The sequence below is a fragment of the Rhinolophus sinicus genome, chromosome 16, assembly GCF_057876585.1.
Source record: "Rhinolophus sinicus isolate RSI-liver-muscle chromosome 16, RSI-T2T, whole genome shotgun sequence".
Lineage (NCBI taxonomy): Eukaryota > Metazoa > Chordata > Mammalia > Chiroptera > Rhinolophidae > Rhinolophus > Rhinolophus sinicus.
The window spans coordinates 36657797-36680144 of record NC_142516.1 but is presented as its reverse complement, the minus strand read 5'-3'; the positions used below and the strand labels follow the sequence as shown (position 1 = coordinate 36680144).

Below are 22348 nucleotides of genomic sequence, written 5' to 3'. Positions count from 1 at the left end.
TGGATGTTGGGTATTGGTAATGTTGATTAGTTTAAATTAGTTTTGATTTCCAGTTATTACTTAGAAGTGAGGAGAAAAATATTTTCCTACTCTCTTGGCCTAATACATATTTCTCATTAAACAGACTGAAAGATTTGCAGAACATTTAAAAGAACTGACAAGTGCTACCTAACTTTGTTCTCTGTGCTGTAGGATGTTGATGTTAACTGGTGTGCTTACTCCTGCAATGAATTTCATTTTCCCTTTTTCATCTAGATCAAGCACATCTTTCTGCATTGAGTTGCCTTGACTGCTGCAAAATTAAGTACCTGATGTTCTTTCAGATAAACCTTGGTGACATTAGTAAAGTGCTTCATTTTTAGGTAATAAATACACTCTTGAAAAGTCAAAAGTATTTGTGGTAACTTACTTTTGAAATATTGGAGGTGTCAAAAAAATGCATACACATGACTTGTATGCATCTTTTGTTATCAGTATATATTGAGTATTACAATTTTAATAGTTTTTTCCTTTCTTAAAATGTGTATACATTATTTGGGCACCGTCTGTATTTTCTTTATAAAGTTTTAAAATCTTTCTGCCCTTGTATTTTAACACGTTGCGTACGGTGGGGTTTAAATCCCTCATGAAGATTCTCGTGATCCGTACGCAACGTGTTAAGGAATGCATTTTCTTCGGATTGAGTTCATTTTATTCACAATGCCCCATTTGAAAGCAGTTCTAGTTCAAATGAAACTCCTTTAAAATAGGCTTCCACATAAAGTTCCTTACCTACAGATGTTATAACGAACAGTACCATCTGGGAGGGTTACTCACTTTATCCAAAGGAGGGTTATATGGAATTGTTTCACTTGTGGACAGCTGGCAATTTTTGTAAGTAAGTTTTTCTTAAATTCTGAAGTCCTTTTCCTTAGTAATGGTATTTTCCAATCATTTGGTTATCAGTGTATTCTAGATAGTCACTGTTTAAATACAAATGTACATTTTATAGTTTCAAGAGTTCTGTGAAGGGCAACATTTACATTTAGACCTTAAAAGGATTTTAGAAATCTAAGAAAACTTTTATTTTACAGACAAAGAAATCATTAGGTGAATTTTATAGATGAAATTGAAATTTTGTGAACTTAATAAGACTTAAGTATTTTGAAAACTGCCAATAGAAATGACTAATATGTATATCAGAAAAAGCAGGGGTAATATAGCAAATTTTAACATGCATAAGCATCTCCTGGGGGAGTTTAAAATTTTAGATACTCAGGCCTACCTCCAGAAATGTTGATTCACCATGGCTGGAGTAAAGACTGAAATTATGTGTTTTTAAAAAGTACCACCAGGTAAGTCCAATGCAGATGGGCTGCCAACCAGTCTAAGAAACAGATATAGTAAACTGGAACTGCATTCAGAATTCTAGTACCTGGCTCCATTATTTAGTCACTAGATATCTTGTGTAAGTCACTGCCTATCCTCTAGGAACCAATTTAAAAATGTTGGTTTTTTTCTATAAATAACATATGACTTTCCTGGACAAATATACTCTCTTATTTCCATACAATTATTGTGGAATCCACTGCATTCTATCTTGAATTTTAGTTACTTATATGCTAGTATGATCTTCTATTCCTATTAGACTGAAAATAATTTGAAGGTAGAGATTCCATCTTATCTAATTTTGTACCCTTTCCCTAGCTGGTCTCATTTGATACCCAATTTCATTCTGTTGAATCATTTACTGAATGTTTATTATAAGCTAAGGTCATACAACTAATAAATAATAGAAATGGGACTTGAACATAGTTCTAGTTCCTCTGGCTTTACTAACACCCATAGAAGATGTCAAAAATACTTGCCAAATTTAATTAAGTAGCTATATTGCCATAATTAATTTTTAAGGTATTATTAATGGAGTTTGAAGTAATTACAATAAATTGTTTTACGCTACCCCCTTTAAAACAGTAAGGTATCTTTTCTCTGTACTCCAATAGCAATTTTAATACATCAGTATTATTACTTATTAGAATAATTTGTGATTATTTCTTTACATTTCTGTTTTCTTCCAATTGATTGTGGATATATTTGCATCTCTGTTACTTATTAGCACAACACCTGGCACATAATAAGCTATCAATAATTTTACTGAAGATTCAGGAAACTGAAAAGAATCTAAGTAATGATATTTATTAAAAGAGAATGCCAGAGAAATCAATTTAACAGAAGAAATTACCAATTAATCACTGTCTTTTTAATCTCTTACTAGATAAAACTTTTAATTTTAAGGTAGTTAATATTTTCCTGTTGAAACTGATACACTGGCCTAAAAGTGATAGATGAAGCCATAGGAGTGGATACATAATTCAAGAAAAAAGAATTCAGGGGGATAAAGAGCTATGAATACAGTACTCTAGAGACTACACAACACAAAAGAGGATGATCAATAAAGTTTTCTTGATGCCCAGGTGATGTTAAACCAATATACATTAGTTGTAAATGGCATATCTGTTGAATGTCTACCATATGCCAGGCACTGTACTAGATGCTAGCTAATGTACCAAATGGATAATATGCAGGCAGAGGATAATACAATATGCTTTTTGGGGTGGTTTATTATTGGCATCAGTTAGGACTATATGTGGCATTGAATGTCATACACAGAAGGACAGAAAAGAAAAAAGACGAAAAAAAGGACAGAGGAGGAGAAATAGGAGCAGTGGTAATTCAGTTTATTAACTGCTTGGGTAATTCAATTATAATTCAAACTATTCTGATTCAAGTTCTGTCTAGCTTGTTCATATAAGACGGCATTAGAAATTGCTTCTGTTCAGTGCTGGGTTGAAAAATATGGTATCATAAAATAGTATATTTACCATGTATATTTACTTAATAAATTAGGTTCTGATGGTACCTATTCTTAATTTTTAATCAAAGGTAAAATTTGGGAAACACTATCTCAGAAAGCTTTACCACTTAATTAAATAAATAATTCTTTAGCATCTCCTCTCTGCCACATAGAGGACCAAGCACTGAGAATATAGGGAACAAAAAGTCACATTTCTTTGCAAGGTTCATGTAACCTTATGGAAGAAGCCAGACATGTATGCAATGATGACATTAAGTATTTTTTTCTTCAGAGACTGTATAAAGTGGAATCTTTCCTAGAACTCTAGTTTTGGAGGCCAAGACCAGTATTTATGTGTTCATCTTTGTTATAAAACCAAAAAATCTTTGGCATTTTAATGAATCATATTTGTATTTCACTGACTACACTAAAAAAGTGAATCCCATAAACTACTAATTATTCGAGTATCTGATCGTACCAATGAAAAATCTCTCATTTCACCCCCACATCAACATTCTGTCTATTCTCAGTGTGCCACGTTTCTGTCCTTAGGCCATACTGTTCTTTAAACAAACATTTCAGCCCAGAGTTTGTTCCTTCTCCCTAGACTGCCTTTCAACAAATTTACAGAAAAGGTATCTACCCTCCAAAAACTCTATCATTTAAGTTTTCTCAATTTCCAAGCAACATGATATCACACTCTAATCTGTACGGTAATTATATTTGCTGTTGTCTTTATCCAATCTACCTTCTACTTCTTCTAAGCATAAGCTACTTGAGGATATCAACCATTTTTAACTCAACTTGTATGTCCCATAGGTTTTTGCATGCAGAAAGTACTGAGTAAATATTCACTGAACTTAAATGATCCAATTAACTGGTTGTGCTATAAGCAAAAATAATACTTTCACATTGTTTCTGAAACTGAAAAAGTCAAACATAATGGAAGAGTAAATTAATTTTATTGACTGATGAAAAACTAAAGTGGTAAGAAGTATGGATAGTAAACAACAATCACTGAGTTCTGCTGGAATTCTATTTTTTCTTCTTTTCACTTTAAGCCAAAAGGACAAAAAAACCATAGACTGTTAGTGAGCTAATCGTTTTAAGTATTTCTCCAACAAAAACTGCATAGTTTAGCAGTTGCACAGCATTAAATATGTACATTTTTGCAAAACCCTGAAAGTTTTAATTTTTGTGTTGACCTCAAAGGCTAATGGAATCACCTACACTGGTCGTATTCAGAGTTTCTTTTCCCTTTTCTGCCACCCTGTAAAGAAAAATAGGGCAAATTATTTAGGAAATACCATTTTGGGGGCATTTTCATTTTAAGAATATATGAAACCAAAGGCATTTTTAGGTATGAGAAGGAAGCAATTTACTTTTTAAGTTTGTTGTGAATTTGAATGTGCATACTACTAAATTACTTTTACATGGTTATTTTTACAAATGGTTAAAGGTGGTTGTTATGTCTATTTGAATTAGTCTAGACTTAGTAAGATCACCAATACCTTATTTTTAAAAACTCATTTGGACTGTGCTAGGTTGTTTTTAAAATACAAATTTTGATCACTACTAAAACAATTCCATATGATCAGCAAATTTGGTAATTCAGTTCTTGACCCTTTTGGGTAAATAAATTTCTATGCAAGTTTTGTCTAGTCTTGTTCATATTAAGACAACATTAGAAATCTGATTTTTTTCATCACTGGGTTGAAAAGTAGGTTATACTTTTTATATTGCTCAGTGACAAATACACATCTGTATTGAATGTGCTCCAACTGAAACTCCATCTGTAGTATCTGACTTCAGCCAAGGAAAGAGAAAAGCAGCTTAAAAGACAAGTATTTTACATTAACTACTTTTAACATAACATTTTATGCCTTATTCTGATTTGAGAAATAAATACTCACTATAGGAATATGGAAAGTACAAAGTAGAAAATTAAAATCACCCATAACTACTCTACCTCCACATTTTAACCATAAATAATGGTTTGATATATTTTTGCCTTACAATTTTTTTAGTTTTTTTCTCCATTTTTATAAACTATAGCAATGGTACTCAAATTTAGTTGATCATTAGAATCACCCGAGTAGTAATATTTTTAAAATTCTGACCTGTTTATTCACAATTACCAGGGCTGGGCTGAATCATCTGTGTAATTCAAAAAGTTCCCAAGTGATTCAGATGGGCAGCCAAGTTTGGGAACTACTTGTCTGTGGAAAGTACATTTCTTAAAATGGTGGCTATATCAGGGGCACATGAAACCCAGGCCCATTTAATAATGTTGGCAGCTTCTCCTTGTCCCTTTTATCCTTTTTCTGCTACCACTTCCTTCTTGGTGATCAAAAACATTTCTATATCAACTTTCTTTTTTAAAAAATCAAGTATAAGAACGCTATTATTCATTCCTGACCAAATAAAAGATTTGCAAGGATTCTTTCAGAGAAAATAAGTATAAAGAGGTTATGTGGAACCTGAGATGTGTAATGATATGTATTAAAAAATAAGATTTATTTCCTGATAGGAGGAAAATAAAAATAGATTTACCAAAAAAATTTCTACAAGGTAGATAATCACATAAGATCCAATGTTATACAACTTAAAACTCTTACCTTGCTTCTCAACAAGATTTTTAAAAACACACAAAAATTCAAGGACCCTTTTCAAAGCCTCCCAGGCAAATTATCCTTCTGATGAGATATCAAAGCTGGGGCTAAACAATTTTTATGTTCTCTAGGCCACCAATGGCTTTCATATGTTTTTGACTATGACCCCTCATTAGTTAACACATTTTATATCATTACTTAGACACACATACACACGTACATACAAACGTGTGTGTTTCTGTGTGTATACACACAAATACATATACACATATATTGAAACAAAGCACTGATATTTTTTACTGCTTCATCCAGAAAAAAAAAATGCTTAATGCCAGCTTATAAATGCAGAAGAAATGACAGAATTAGAAAAATCATTATTTTGTAAGCACCAAAATAGTAACTGCTACAAAATATCATCAATGGATACTAAACCACTGGATAAAAAGAAAAGGATATTCACACAATCCCAAAGTATCACTCCACATATTATTTATTAATTACAAAGGGGAAAATATACCTTTACAATGAAGACATCTAGGAGATATTGCTGTATCCAAGTAGTTAAACTTATTATATAATGGGACAAATGTCATGTGCCTTCCCTCGATATGATTCAATAGCATGTATGCCACATTATCTATGTAGTACCAAGAATTTTTCTGAAATACTTTAGTTATTGCTGTATATACTAACACCTAGAATAACCTTAACACTTCCTAAAACATAAATTATATAATCAATAGTAACAAAATTATTAATATTTTTGATGAATAAATTTTGGCCTAAGGATAGTGCATTTATTGTTACATAGTATCTATTTCAACTGTATTATTTGTGATGTAAACACTTTCAAAATTATAAAAGCATACCTGATATTTGGCTAATTCTGCTTGTAATACTTTCACTTTAGATCTTTCTTGTTCTAATGCAGCATGAAGTGAAGTCACCTATAACCAAATAATTCAGTTTAAAAGAAGACTTTGTCTTTTTAGGCAAATAATCTTAATTCTTAACACTTATTCACAATGATGGTTTTTTTGTTCATTTGTTTTTTAAAGAGGGTCGCAGCTCACAGTGGCCCATGCGGGGATCAAACCGGCAACATTGGTGTTATTAGCACCACACTCTAACCAACTGAGCTAACGGGCCACCCACAATGATGGTTTTTGACTACTGGATGAATGAGCATCAGAACAAGAACCCCTCTCCGCCACCCCAATTTCAATTAGGCATTTTATTCAGCTGTGTATTAAAGATAGATAGGACAAGCTCACTGTTCTAGACCACAGAATGAGGACTGAAGGGGAGAAAATCAAGTCCAAGAGCAGGATGTTTTATCTGCCCTTTCTATCTCTATACTCATAGTCCACATCAACTAAAATACAACCTTATCTTCCTCTATTCAGGACATATATACCTCTCCTACACAGTAAACAGACTTTTTATTCATTTGCTATTACATAATGATGAAATATAATTTATATCACTTTCTTGCAGTGTTCATGGGCTATATTTTTGTTTAGTCAAGTTTCATAATTCAAAACTAGAGGACAGCTTAAGAAAACCAATCTTATATAGTTTTCCTTACCTGTATAGTTAGCTCATTCTTGATACTCTGTGATTCATCAACTTGCAGAAGTATTTCTGCTTTATCTTTCACTAACAAAAAAGGAAAAAAGAGTAGCATAATCTTTTCAACCACTCAAATACTTTAACAACACTTCAGTGAACCAATACAGCAATGCAGCCAGGCAAAGATTTTCCTCATACTTAATGAATGTATTTCTTGATCCTATATCACTCTTATTTTTCCCAGGTAAATTCTGATCATTATCACCACAGCAGTTTTTCTTGGAAATTTTATTTTTCTGTAGCGTTAAAATATTAATTGTACAGATAGGATGAAAGAGTAAGTTTTTCCAGCTATACTAAAAAGGACAAGGACACAAGAAAATAAAAAATTTCACAAAGGGAAATTTTCTTGAAAATTGACTAATTTTCAGGATTAAAAAATGTAGAGTGTTTCTGTTTGCTGTTTTGTTTTGTTAAAAATTGTCAGGGTCAGCATACAAAGCCCACAAACACTTTTATGTCACATTTCATACCAATAAAGCACTCTCAAATAAATGTGACTCATATGGTCATAATTAATCATACAACATCTGTGGTCTCTCAGAACTATTTGTCTAGAGGTTTTTCCCATTCTGTGGAAGCAAGAGATCTATATTTTGGTTGCATTTTTCTTCAGCTTTAGAGATCTCCACATGGCTGACAAATCCTTAACCCATGGTAATGGCTAATGGATGAACAATTTATTCAACTTTCAAAACAAGCTAGAAGAGATTGAAGAGATAAAATTGTAATAAAATTAGTAAAGAAGGAAATGTTTAAATATTTTAGAGTACTGATGTCACCACAGCTATACAAATATAACACTGTAATTCAAATTTATTTGTCATAGCTTAATATGCAGTAAGGTGTAACACTATCAAGAAACAAATCAGTCTCTCAAGAATCAACTTGGGAACTTTTACAAATTATACATTCTACTCCTCCATCTCCAGAGCGCGCGCGCGCGCGCGCACACACACACACACACTCTGAGCACTAGTGGTTTTTAATAATTATGTAATATTTTAACTACAATCAGTTCTCCTATAATGCCTGTTTCAATGACACTGATATATTAGGGAACTTAAATATAACAGGAATTTTTCATTTGCTTAAGCGCAATTTCGTGAACACAGACAACTGCACCCACACACACATCTCAAATATCACCAGCTATCTCAGGTCACTGTGTGTTAAGAACGACACCAACTTTCAAGCCTCTTATCACTTACCAGGAACACACAAACTGCAACCCTCTGAAGCCTACTTCTACAAGTAAACTAGGTTGTTTTCAAGGTAAAGTGCTATATTACAGTATTTATGTGTTTAATTAACCATTTTAATACATATAAACTGTTACACTGTTTTTATTAGAGTTCTATCTTTTTTTTAATGTGTCACTGATAAAGTTTTTGAGTGTTGTATGCTCCTTACTCCATTTCCCCCAAACCTTGTGGTTTTAACTGTGACTTTCACAGATTGGTGATTTTTAGGAACATGTTACATTTAACAGAACTGACTGTATTTACACTTAAATTATAAATGCTACGATATGTATACTCTACTGTGTATAATGTACTGTGAATATTTTTCATGTAATAGTCCTATATAAAATTCTTCTACTTGGATTATTTATAGTATGGAGTATGGACACTGATTTTATTTACTGGTAGCCATTTTTCATCCATTATTGAGAGGAAGTTTTTGTTAATTTTCTCACTTTTTACAAATATTTCCTTAACGAAGGAATATTTACTTTGACATATTTAAAAATCATATATCCAATGTCCAATGATACGCTTAATTTTTTCAATTAGAAACATACCTTGCAAACAATTATTTTGTTTTCATAATATTATTCATTAAATAAATCGCATGAAGTTCAGTAACATGCACAGATATAAATGAATCTCATTAGGATATTGATATCTAATTGTCCAATTAATGCCTTTCCCCATTATTCTTTTTTTTTTTTTCATTATTCTTTAACTTCTATTTTATCATAGTTAAGCTGTATAATAGTTAAAGTATAGTTATAAAAAACAAAAGTTATAAAAAAATAAGTTTGAATCTACTTCCAGATTATATATTCTGCTCAACTGGACTGGATTTCTGGTTTTTACACATATTGTTTTAATAACTGTTATTTAATAATACAGTTTAAATTTTGTTTGGGCAATTCCACTCCCAGTATCATCATATTTGAAACAATTTGTTGGTCTTGTTTACTTATTCTTCAAGGTGAGTTTCACCTCTTAAGTGCTATACAATACAGGAGCTGTATTTGGGATTTCATTAATACTTATTAACAGGAGCTATATTTGGGATTTCATTAATATTTATTATTAGATTTAATTTTATTTAGAAGATTTTTTTCATTTATTCATGTCTTTCTCTATATCTCTTTCATGGTTTATAATTTCCTTTGCATAAACTTTATATTAAAAAATTAATATACATTTTTTCTGTTATGAATGGAAAATTTTCATAGAACTTCCAAAGTAAGTGTCACTAGGTAAACAGTCAGGAAATCAAATGATTTGTGGGGTTTTCATATAACATCAGTTTTATTAATTTATTATCTCTAACCATTTTTGATTAATTTCTTTAGCTTCCTGCTGGTGCCTTATTGCCAAAAGTTTAGAGTGGCAGCAAAAGTGTGAAGAGTGGTGGGTCGGGGAGAAGGAAAACCTAACATGATAATAGGCCTTCTCCTTTAATTATTAAAAAGCAGAATCTTAAGCCAATGTTCCTGCTTTCCTGCTAAATACAGTCTAATAACTTATCAGAATTGAAATTTCACGATTTCTCTTATCTGAATAGTTTTAAATTTGTATAATAGCTAAGGTGGTATCGTGTGACTTGTAGTATCAGCAACAATCCAGTTTGTATCACTCTGGGAGACCATTCTATTTGTTAATAAATCATAAATCTTAAAAAATTATCTTCAAATATTTTTTAAGATTAACTTTTAATTCTAAAATCACAAAAATCACTTACTTTCACCTTCCTGAAGCATTTTCAATAACTGTGCATTTCTTGCCTTTACTTCTTTATATTTTGCCTAATAGTCAAAGAAAAAAGATTTATTTTTAAAAGATAAATGATATAGTTAATACTCTACTATCAATTAATGGAGCTATGAATTCTTGGCTTGCTCAAAAACATAAGTTATTTTTGAAAGAAACAAGATGGAGGAAAATGTATTCAGAACTGTCTACTCCTAAAATTTAATCCCTGGTATAACAGTAGAAATTAGTATTATAGGTGATTGAAAAATAAAGAGGGATAAAAGTGGAAAAAAACTCAGGAAAATATTAAGTTTTCCTAAAGACTTTCCTTTTCTCCCACAAATAAAATCCTTAACAATTCAAAATAATTAGATGAAAACAAAAGGAAAAATGATTCATAGCTCTATACCAGGACTATTCAGTACTATACTAGAACTTTCTGTATCTGTTTTATATCTGCCAGTGTCCAATATGTGGCTCTTAACAACTGGAAATGCACCTAGTGTGACTGAGAAAAAAGTTTTTAATTTTATTTAACTTTAAATTAAGGTACACACAGGTTGTGGTTACTGACTTCCACAGTGCAGTTCTGTCTACTCAGTTAGGGCTAAATTTACTAATCTTTTGTTATTTCACTAATTAAATATTGTTGAAGTAATTTTTGGTTGATATGAACTAGTAATTTAATGAAATATATTTTAATTCTTTTTCAATTTCCCCCCCAATGGCTTAGCTTCTTCTCATACTACATAAATGACACAATTATACATTTACGAACAAGAGGAACTATGTCCCCACATTAACATCCATAATCTGGGAAATTTTACCCCACACCACCCTTATTCAACATACAACACACTCTGAATTACTTATAAATACTTAATACATTAATATATTAGAAAAACAATACATTTAATACATTATAGAAAACAAGAAATCAGAACAAATGACTGTAAAAATTTACTGGATGATAAATCAGTAATGTAGCTGAGTAATACTGCAGACAATACACTGAAGTCAGCACCACAGTAAATATAAAGGGAGAAGGACTTCTGAGCAGCTTAGAAATGGAGGAGGAAGGTAAGTCAGAAACATAAAAATATGAAGGTGAAAAACTTATACAGTAACTACAACTATAGTCACTGTTACTATAGAAATATATACATGGTGAATATAAAACTACCTACAGTACTATGAAATTCTCACTCTCAGGGCTTCAATCAATGTTAGTATCTCACCAAACTATTTCTAGCCTTTTGTCCAAGGTCTAGGTCAATGTACATGGAGGCACCTCTTATACCAGCCTTAGGGTCTACAGTCAGCTCATAAAGCAAAAACTGCAAATGAGCAAAATTACCCATGAAAATTCTTTATATTGCCCATAAAAATAGCAAAGTTTTGTATATACAATCCTGAATAGTAAATGCATCTATAAAAACAGAAATGTACAAAATACTAGTACCATACAATTTATAATAAAGAGCACAAATGAAATGCAGTGCCCTTATTGGTATTTTTAATTTCATGAAAAAGAGAGCACTTACAGTTAAGTTAAATGCACATATGTTGTGACTCCGCTGTGCCCAACTGCATCCTGAACATCTGTTCCTGAATGTACAGCCATTTCAAACTCAACATATCCAAAATGGGATCTATTATTCCCACTGCCCAAACCAGCTCAAAATGTACTCATGCTTTCATAATTAATACCTGTTAATTGTTTTACCAGACTATATTATATTCACTCCAGGCCTCAGCTATGTGCATTACCACCCACAAAACAATTCTCATGTCACTTTCTTACTAAAGACATTTACTGCCCTCTTTGTCTAAATCCAAATGCCTTCCCATTCTGACCCCAACTAACATCTCCAATCTCACCTTCTACAATTGCTCTTTCCTCTAAATATCAGCAACAATGTATTTCCTACCATTCCCATGCATCGGGTGTGTTGTTCTCTCTATCAGGAAATACCATTTTCTCTGTGAAATCCTTAACAATTTTAAATAACAGTAACTAATTTATTCCTGTTTTTGTGCTTCCGGAGCACTCAGTCAAATCTCAATTATAAAGTCTACAGTATAATGGAATTATTTACATGTTTATCTTTACCATTAGACTATACAATAAATTATATTATCATTCATATTTGATATCATTAAAGAGAGTTTAAAAACCTAAACAGCAGAAACATTACTCCTATCAATCAAATATTAAACATATTTACATGTAAGAAAAACAGAAAATGTGCCAATTACTAGTTTACAACAGAAAATAAATACAAACCTCCCACTGAGTAATCACATTTTTCAGCTTCTGGATTTCAGCATCTTTCCTTTCAAGTTCCAACTTTAGTCTTTCAATTCTTCCATCTTTCAGAACTACTTCCTACAGAGAGAAAAACACTACTTTAGAACTAAGATAGTCTGACAATTACGGTTCACAGTATTCCTTTGTGGAAAAAAAATCCCAGTTTTCCCGATTTTGATTCATTTTTTTACAGCAAACTTAAACTGTTGACTTATTTCCACTTCTACTCAATGATATAATTGTAGTTATGTACAATGCAAGCAACTAAGATATTTATAATTAATCTCAAACTGCAAATAATATCAGGGCTTTGAAATGATAATCCTATGAATAAACATATTAAAAGTGTTCTGTGACAAGTTGTTATTAGTCCATCTTTAAAGACCCAAAAGAATTGAAAACTTATGAGAAAAAACACAAAATAAATAATAAACAATAAATAAATAAATAACTTTTCTCTATATCAGCAATTAGCAGATACAAGATACTATTAGTAATAAAATATCTCTAAGACTAAAATTTAGAAATTTTCAGGATCCATAATGAAAATTACAAAATACTAAAAAGGGACACAAACAAAGTATGTTTGTAGATAGGAAGGCTAAATGTTACTAAGTATTACTTTGTAAATTCAACAAATTTTCAATCGAAATTCCAATAGGATTTTTTACTTTGGAACTCAGCAAGAGTTCATCTGGGAGAATACAGGATGGAAACAGGTGAAAAATTAATGCAATGAAGAAGAATCTGCCTAACAAATAATTCTATAATATACAGCAAAAATAACTGAAATAGCATGGTCATAGCACCTAGGGTGACCAAGTCCAGAAAGAGATTTAAGATACTAGAATTTATTGTAATACCTAGTGTTTTTAAAGAAGTGAGAAAAGACTGAATTACAGAATAATGGTAGGTTACAGGACAAATGGCTAACTGGGAAAATTAAGTTAAATACCTGCCATCTTGCAACATATACGAAAATAAACAAACTTAAATGTGAAAAATTGACCCAAAGTCATACTTTTGGTAACAGTATAGATTGGTTCTATTTATCTAATAAGAGATATGGTAACATTAACTTATTCCAAAATTACTCACTGAGCACCTAACTGCTAGGTGCTGGTATACAATAGTGAATAGAACTGAAAAGATTCTTGCCCTTATAGCACTTGTCTGGTGCAGGAGGCAGATCTGACATAAGGAAACGCTACAATTAGAAACTAAGGTTTAAACTATGAAGAAAAGCATAGTGATATAAAGGGAGTAATGTGGATTATTCCCTCCTAGATCAGGGAAGCGCTCTCTGAGGTAGTGACACTTAAGATGAACCCTGAATGATCGGTAGGAATTGGCTAAGTAAAAAGAGGTAACAGCTTTGCAGGTAGAAGGAACAGTATGTTTAAAGACTCTGAGGCAGGAAAGAGCCTAGAGGGAGAATCTGAAGAAAAAGGTCAGTGTGGTTGGAGCTTAGTGAGGTGGAAGACAGTACAAAATGATTTTGGAAAAACAGATAGAGGCCTGATCTTGGAGGGCCTTGTAGGCCATAACAGTGGTCTGTCTGCATACAATTCTGAGTAAAATAGAAGGCAGTGAAGGATTTTGAGTGGCTCTATCAGATTTATGTTACAATTTAAAAAAAAAGATTTATGTTAGACTTATGTTTTTAAAGGATGATATGTGGAAAATGGATTAGAGTCGGGTGAAACAGGTGAAAGACCTTTTAATTGCTACTACAAGCTTGGGCCAGAGAAGATTATGCCTTGGATTAGGGTGGAAGGAGTTTAAATGAAAATAAGTGTACCATGTGAGAAATTAATTGGAAGCAGAATCAAGAGCATTTGACAAGAGGTCGAATGTGGCAGGTGAGAAAGATGGACACTCCAACTTTCTAGTTTAAGGAATAAGGTGGGTAGATCAAACTTAGAAATATTCAGCCCAAGATGGCAGCCACCACGAAGAAGGTGACTGCAGAAAATGCCAATGTTTCTTTTAAAGATCAACAAAAGATAAACAAGTTTGCAAGAAACACAAGTAGAATCACAGGAAGGAAGCAACTCCAAAATTTAGACGATGCTTGTAAGGACATCATGCTTACAGATGACAACAGCTTAATGATACCTTATCAAATTGGTGATGTTTTCATTAGCCATTCTCAAGAAGAAACACCAGAAATGTTAAAAGAGCAAAGCAAATTTGCAAGGAGAAATTAACGCCCTAGAATCCAGAGTGGAATCAATTCAGCGAGTGTTAGCATATTTGAAAGTTCAGTTACATGCAAAATTTGGAAGCAATATAAACCTTGAAGCTGATGAAAGTTAAACATTTTAAAATACTTTTTAAAATTTGTTTAATAAACTTGAATATTGTTTAAATCATTTCTTCCCTTCTTCAAATGATATAGAAAGCAAATCTTTCTTTAAAAATTTTTCATTTATTTAATGGAAACTTGCTTATTTTCACATCCTGCTTATTTATATTTTTAAAAGAAGACAGTATTCATCTAGTATTTTGTATAACGATTATATCAAGAGTAGGAGTTTTATGTTATTAAAATCAGTTAAGCAAAAAAGAGAGAGAGAGAGCGAGCAAGAGAGAGAGAGAGAGACAGAGATAGAGAAAGGGAGGGAAGGAAGGAGGGAAAGGAGGGAAAGGAGGGAAAGGAGGGAAAGGAGGGAAAGGAGGGAGGGAAAGAAAGAAAGAAAGAAAGAAAGAAAGAAAGAAAGAAAGAAAGAAAGAAAGAAAGAAAGAAAGGAAGGAAGGAAGGAAGGAAGGAAGGAAGGAAGGAAGGAAGGAAAGGAAGGAAAGGAAGGAAAGGAAGGAAAGGAAGGAAAGGAAGGAAAGGAAGGAAAGGAAGGAAAGGAAGGAAAGGAAGGAAAGGAAGGAAAGGAAGGAAAGGAAGGAAAGGAAGGAAAGGAAGGAAAGGAAGGAAAGGAAGGAAAGGAAGGAAAGGAAGGAAAGGAAGGAAAGGAAGGAAAGGAAGGAAAGGAAGGAAAGGAAGGAAAGGAAGGAAAGGAAGGAAAGGAAGGAAAGGAAGGAAAGGAAGGAAAGGAAGGAAAGGAAGGAAAGGAAGGAAAGGAAGGAAAGGAAGGAAAGGAAGGAAAGGAAGGAAAGGAAGGAAAGGAAGGAAAGGAAGGAAAGGAAGGAAAGGAAGGAAAGGAAGGAAAGGAAGGAAAGGAAGGAAAGGAAGGAAAGGAAGGAAAGGAAGGAAAGGAAGGAAAGGAAGGAAAGGAAGGAAAGGAAGGAAAGGAAGGAAAGGAAGGAAAGGAAGGAAAGGAAGGAAAGGAAGGAAAGGAAGGAAAGGAAGGAAAGGAAGGAAAGGAAGGAAAGGAAGGAAAGGAAGGAAAGGAAGGAAAGGAAGGAAAGGAAGGAAAGGAAGGAAAGGAAGGAAAGGAAGGAAAGGAAGGAAAGGAAGGAAAGGAAGGAAAGGAAGGAAAGGAAGGAAAGGAAAGGAAGGAAAGAAAAGAAAAGAAAAGAAAAGAAAAGAAAAGAAAAGAAAAGAAAAGAAAAAAGAGAGAGGGAGAGAAAGAGAGAAACTATTAGGCCCAGGAATCTCACTTCTAGGAATTTATCTTAAATAGATAAGTGAGGGGGGAAGAGTATCTATCAGAGTGTTTACTGCAGATTTATTACAACAAAAAAAGTGGACATGAGTTTAAACTATAGGATATGGGCTAAATATATGGAAAATTTACAAAACTATAAACTCTGAATTCACTAAAAATGTTTATATAAACTGTAAAATATATTAACGTGATTCCAAAATTGTGATACTATATGCCAAGGAAAAAGGCTGGAAGGATGGATACACAACAAATTCTTAACAATTCTCTTAAAACATGAGATTATGGAAGATTTCATTTCATTTAAAAATTTATCAAAATTGTTTTATACTGAGTATATAATTACTTAATATAAAATAGTTTTAATTTTGAAAAAATTAAACCACCTAACTATTGAAATCAGGATTAATATATCTACCATTTTTTAGTAGGAAAGCCCTTCTGAACATGATTCCAAACTGAGACAATTAAAAGAAAAAAACTGATAGATTTAACTTGATGAAAAGTTTCCAAAAATACTGTAACAAAATAAAAGATAAATGAAAAGCTGGAAAATGTAAGTCACAACCTACATAACAGGCATATGACAAATAAACATGAAAAAGTGTACAGTTTCAATAGTAAGCAAGAAATGTTAAACTGGTATATTTAAAAAAATTTTTTTCTCAGTGTGGGTAAAAGAAAGAAATTTAGTTATTAAAAACTCAATTATTTAATGTTCAAGAATTATTACTTAATGACCTGACATGTTTGCCATCTGCATTTCACTAAAAAATGGTCCATACAAAAGTTTCTACATTACTGGGAGGGAAGGGGAGGAGTATACACCCATAGAAAAGTACCACAACAAAATACACACACAGAAATAACTTTCATAAACTATGAATAGATATATGCATATACTCTGACACTTTTTTCATTTTATAAGTGCTGGTAACAATCTTCTAAATTGATTTCAAGACCAGTTAAATGAGCTGGGACTCCCAGTTTGAAAAGCACAGCCTGAGAACTTTACATGTCAAGGCAAGGACACTGTACATTAAGTCTTCACTTAAGGTCATGGATCAATTCTGCAACTTGAAGCAGAACTACATAAAACAAAACCGATTTTACCACAGGCTAATTGATACAAAACAACTGTTAAGTTCCTCCAGCATCTTATCAACAATATAATGAAATGACATTAAATGAGACCGCACTATTCATGGACCTGCTGTAATTGATTCAACAGACATTGAAGTTTAAGGATATGGTGTGGCATGGTGGGTATTATGCTTTTTAAAAAGTCATATGTTAGCAATGTATAAGATAAATTACCTAGCATCAGAAGGTAGGAGGCAGAATGACTTGTTAAAAGATTACTGAAATAATACCAGTAAGAGATAAGGGCCTAAATTAGAGAAATTGTTACTGAGAACATAAAAGACAGATTTGAAAAATATTTCAAAACTTAATAATTCCCAAGCCCTGGAAAACAGAAAAGTGAAAAAGGTTTAGAGTCTGGATCTCTAGATAAAATGGTGAACTAAAAACAGAAATGATGGAAGTCAAGCCAAATGCTTAGTATGGAGAGTAAATGATGAGCCTGAGTTTGGACACAGTAAATATAAGGCATCCATAGAATCAAAGGGTGAAATACGCCATAAGGGAAATAAAAAAAACAGATCTGAAACCCATAAAGGGGAATGAGATCAGGAGTGGATGATCTACCCAATGCCAGTGAAGTTATGGAAAAATTATCCTGCTGATAGAAAACAATGTTGATAACATATCAAGAGCAACACAGATGTTTATTATATCCTTTGATTCAATTATTACTTTTAAGAATTTATTCCAAGGAAATGATTCATCAAAAATTAAATATATGAATATGTTCAATGAACATATGGTGACTAATTCTAAACAACCTCAATGTTCAATTACAAAGCATTGACCAAGGAAATTAACAGCATGTTGATTTGACAACATATAATGCATGGTTTACAAAAAAGGCTATGGAACTATGTTCCTTACTGTTACAATTATTTTTAAGTGCTTATACATGTAGCATTTTCCTAGAAAATGAGTATTCAAAAATGGAACCAAATATTGTGTTAAGAATGGTTAAATTGGGGTCGAACTATTTTTCACCTTTAAAAATTCTTGGTATATTAGTGTATAGTAAAAAGGGATTATAAGCTTGGAAAAAAGAGAAGCTTTCTCTGAGAAAGGAGTACAATGAGGAGAAAAAGGAGGCGAGGGGTGGGATGGGGAGAAGTAACATCAAAGGCAAGGGAAGTAAAAGCAAAAATAGACGAACGGGACTATATCAAACTAAAAAGCTTCTGCACAGCAAAAGAAACCATCAACAATACAAAGAGGCAACCAGCTGAGTGGGAGAAGATATTTGCAAACAACACCTCGAATAAGGGGCTAATATCTAAAATATATAAAGAACACATACGACTCAACAACAAAACAACAAACAACCCAATTAAAAAATGGGCAAAGGACCTGAACAGACATCTCTCCCAAGACGACATAAAAACAGCCAACAGATATATAAAAGTGTTCAACCTCACTAGCTATTAGGGAAACACACATGAAGACCACACTGAGATACAACCTCACACCAGTTAGAAAGGTTATTATCAAAAGGGCTAGTAATAACAAGTGTTGGAGAGGCTGTGGAGAAAATGGCACACTCTTACACTTCTGCTGGGAATGTAAATTGGTACAACCACTATGGAAAACAGTATGGAGGGTCTTCAAATAATTAAGAATAGAATTACTGTATGACCCAGCAATCTTTCTGGGTATCTACCCCCAAAATTTGAAAACGTCTCTTCATAAAGATCTACGAGGTCTGACAATTAAGTTCGTGAGCTCATTCTAGAAAAAGTGCTACATACCCCATTGCTGAATATCACTACAGTCACCTTCAAAGTACTCCCCTTGGGAAGCTGTGCACCGATGCCAGAGCCTAGTCCATCCTTCAAAGAGATTTTGGAACTTTTTCTGGAATGTCCATCAGAGCTGTCGTCGTATTATCCTTGATGTCCTGAATGTCATCAAAACATCTTCTTTCAATATATCCTTTATCTTCAGGTAAAGAAAGAAGTCATTGGGGGCCAGATCAGGTGAGTAGGGAGGGTGTTCCAATACAGTTATTTGTTTACTGGCTAAAAACCCTCACAGACAGTGCCACGTGAGCTGGTGCACTGTGATACAAGAGCCATGAAATGTTTGTGAAAAGTTCAGGTCATCTAACTTCTTCACGCAGACTTTTCAGCACTTCCAAATAGTAAACTTGGCTAACTGTTTGTCCAGTTGGTACAAATTCATAATGAATAATCCCTGATATCAAAAAAGGTTAGCAACATTGTTGCAACAAGTTTGCAAACTTAATTGTCCGGCCTCGTATGTACCCCTATGTTCACTACAGCATTATTCATGGTGGACAAGACATGGAAACAACTGAAGTGTCCTTCCATAGCTGATTGGATAAAGATGATGTGGTATATATACACAATGGAATATTACACAGCCATAAGAAAAGATGAAATACTGCCATTGGTAACAACATGGATGGACCTTAATATTATCATGCTAAGAGAAATAAATCAGAAAAAGTCAAGAACCATGACTTCACTCATATGTGGGCTATAAAACTGAAAGCGACAAAGAAGCAAAAACTCACAGATACAGACAACAATTCAGTGCTTACCAGAAGGTAAGGGGGCAGGGAGTTGGCAGAAGAGGGAAAAGGGGGTCAAATATATGGCGATGTATTATAGAAATGTACACTTGAAACCTATACAATTTTACTAACCAGTGTTACCCCAATAAATTTAATTTTTTTAAAAAAAGGGAACATTACCAATATTTTGGCATCCCCTATGTGCTTCTCCCCAGTCATATCCTCCTGAGGATATACACTGTTAGAAATTTTGTGGTTGTCATTCTCTTCCCCTTAGTCTTTTACTACATATAAATGTAGTCCTAAAAATATACATTAAATTTTCTAGTTTTTGAGATTTATATACATGGCATCAAACTATTATTTGGTGACCTGATTTTTTTATTAAACATTATATTTTTGATATTCATCCATGTTGCTATGTATAGTTGTCATTCATTTCACCTATCAATTTTAATACAAACAAGTGAGTTTTCAACATTCTTCTTGAACATCTCCCGGGTTTAATCTAGGGTAGAATTTTTAGAACATACGGTCTGCTCATCATCTTCAACTTTAAAAGTTAATGCCAAATTGTTTTCCAAATGGTTATACCAATTTACACTACCATTAGTAGTATGTTACTGTTGTTCTATATCCATAACAATACTATCGTCTTGTCTAATTCCTATCACTAGCCCTCAACTTCATTCAGTTTCTCCTAGGCACTGCAGTGGAGTTAATATTACCATGTAAAACTCTGTTCTCTACTCAAAAACCTTCAAGAATTCTTTACTATCTACCAACTAAATCATAAATTAGGCCTATTTAAATCCTCCACAATCTTTTCCAAACTACCTTACCAAACTTACTGGATATTATTCTCCTCTATGATCCTTCTGTTTTAATTCAGTTGGTTTATATTTTTACTTCATTACCATTACTCATTGCATTTCAGTTTCTTCTTCCTCACCTCTGCATGTTCAAATTCTACTGTCCTTTAAATTCCAAATCAAAAGCAATTTTCTTCTAAGAAAGCCACCTCTGATCTCCATTCCTGTGAATTACTATGACACTTTATCAATATATCCTTTTTTGGACTTACCATTTTCTACCTTGTACAAAAGTAATTATCTATTATTAAATGTGTACTGTGTACATGCTCTGATAAACATTTATATCATAATTGCTAATTTTCCTACTAACAGTGCATGAAAAGCAGGTAATTTCATCCAAATGTAACACAGCTGATAAGCTGCAGAAGCTGTATTTTGTATTATTAGGTTTGTTTAATTTCAAAGACTTTCCCTATCTTCTATACTGTATTGTCCTATGGTTGTATTAGATTATTAATATCACTTAATCATTGAACTGAACACATATACCCAACTTTGTTTTGCAAAGGGTTTGAGACACCTATTTGATGAAATATATTAGTATCATGCTTTCTATCCAAAAATTATTTGAGATGGCTTAAAAAAAAAAAAAAGAGAAGATATGGAGCACAGAGGGGAAAATTATAGTCAATGAAAAAGAAGGAAGCAAATATGCTAACCATAAACGTTAACATGGACTGTACATAAACTTTGATAATTAAGACAAGACAGGAAAACAGTAAATTTAATTCAATGCCAGAAAAGCAGCAGCTCATGAATACTTCAGGGCAGGCAAGGATTTCACACTACTAAGTTGAAAATGGATTTTCATGTGGATTAATGTTAGTGTTATTTATGAACCAATCTATTGCTGCCTTGGAATAAAAAAGTCTTAAGGGTCTAACTTCTCTTGTGTCCTATAAAACAATACAGTAGGTGTTTAATTTGTTGAATGATTGAATTTATCAACTTAGGAAACAGAAATAACATCCACTGAAGAGAGTAAAACAATGAGATACGGGCTTTTAGAGTTTGGAATAGCCATTGTAGAAAGTCAGAAAGAGATGAATTAAAGGCCTATTAAGCAGTCCTGGTGATTATGAACAATGAGGATATGATAAAAGTTACATAGCATTGATTTTCAGAACAGAACATTAGCACTGTTTTAAAAACTACATACTCCAGCAATACCTGGCAGCACAGGAATTAAATTAGAATAAAGGGTAGACAATTCTGTAAGAGCCAATGCTGCACACTGGGAGGTAGGGAATAAAAGAAAATCATGGAAGTAAGGAGAAAGTAAGTGTTCATGGGGATATGAATCAAATTACTTACTGTAAGTTTCAGGCCAGGAGAAGTTATTGATGGATTGGAGGTTAATACAAAGTAAAGTAAATAGGTTCATAGTTTAAGGTTGTGGTGAGAAAAATAAATGCAGATTTGTAGGTCTCTATGAGATTTTTAAAAACAAACTATTTTTAAAATGTGAATACCACTCTTAGCTTGTGGGCCTTACAAAAACAGACTGCTGACTAGATCTGACTTGTGGACCACGGTTTGCAACCCTGGTCTACAGCACAAAATTCTCACTTAGTTTCATATAAAAATACCTTTATAATCTAAATGCAATCTGTTTCTCTGGTCATGTTATCCCACACTCATTTAACTCTACATTCTTAGATGCAGAATTTTACAGTTTCCGGAATGTTCAGTCTGACTAGGGCCTTGCCTAACTCTGGGCTTTGTTCTAGGTTTTCTCCATTTCTCAGCTTATTCATCATTCAAAATCAATCCCAAATGTCACTTCTTCATACATACTTTTCACAATTCACCTGAGTGATCTATTACTTTTCTATTCAAAACCTCCTTTTTATTGT

At 32.8% G+C, this 22348-nt stretch overlaps 1 protein-coding gene and 1 pseudogene across 5 annotated transcripts in view; one reads left to right on the top strand and one right to left on the bottom strand.

The window, feature by feature from the left end:
* Positions 1-3778: 3778 nt before the first annotated feature.
* Positions 3779-22348, bottom strand: part of GKAP1 (G kinase anchoring protein 1) — a 65071-nt gene continuing 46501 nt past the window's right edge. For 2 of the 5 annotated variants that reach the window (XM_088792788.1, XM_088792787.1), the window contains exons 9-13: positions 12355-12452; positions 10057-10120; positions 7034-7104; positions 6315-6392; positions 3779-4103 (exon numbers count right to left, since the gene is read on the bottom strand). In XM_088792788.1, coding sequence (XP_088648914.1) covers positions 4056-4103; positions 6315-6392; positions 7034-7104; positions 10057-10120; positions 12355-12452 — 359 coding nt within the window. In that variant the 3' untranslated portion in view covers positions 3779-4055. The other 3 variants (XM_019750117.3, XM_019750116.3, XM_088792789.1) reach the window with 2 other exon arrangements.
* LOC109457315 (prefoldin subunit 4 pseudogene) lies at positions 14233-15026 on the top strand (annotated as a pseudogene).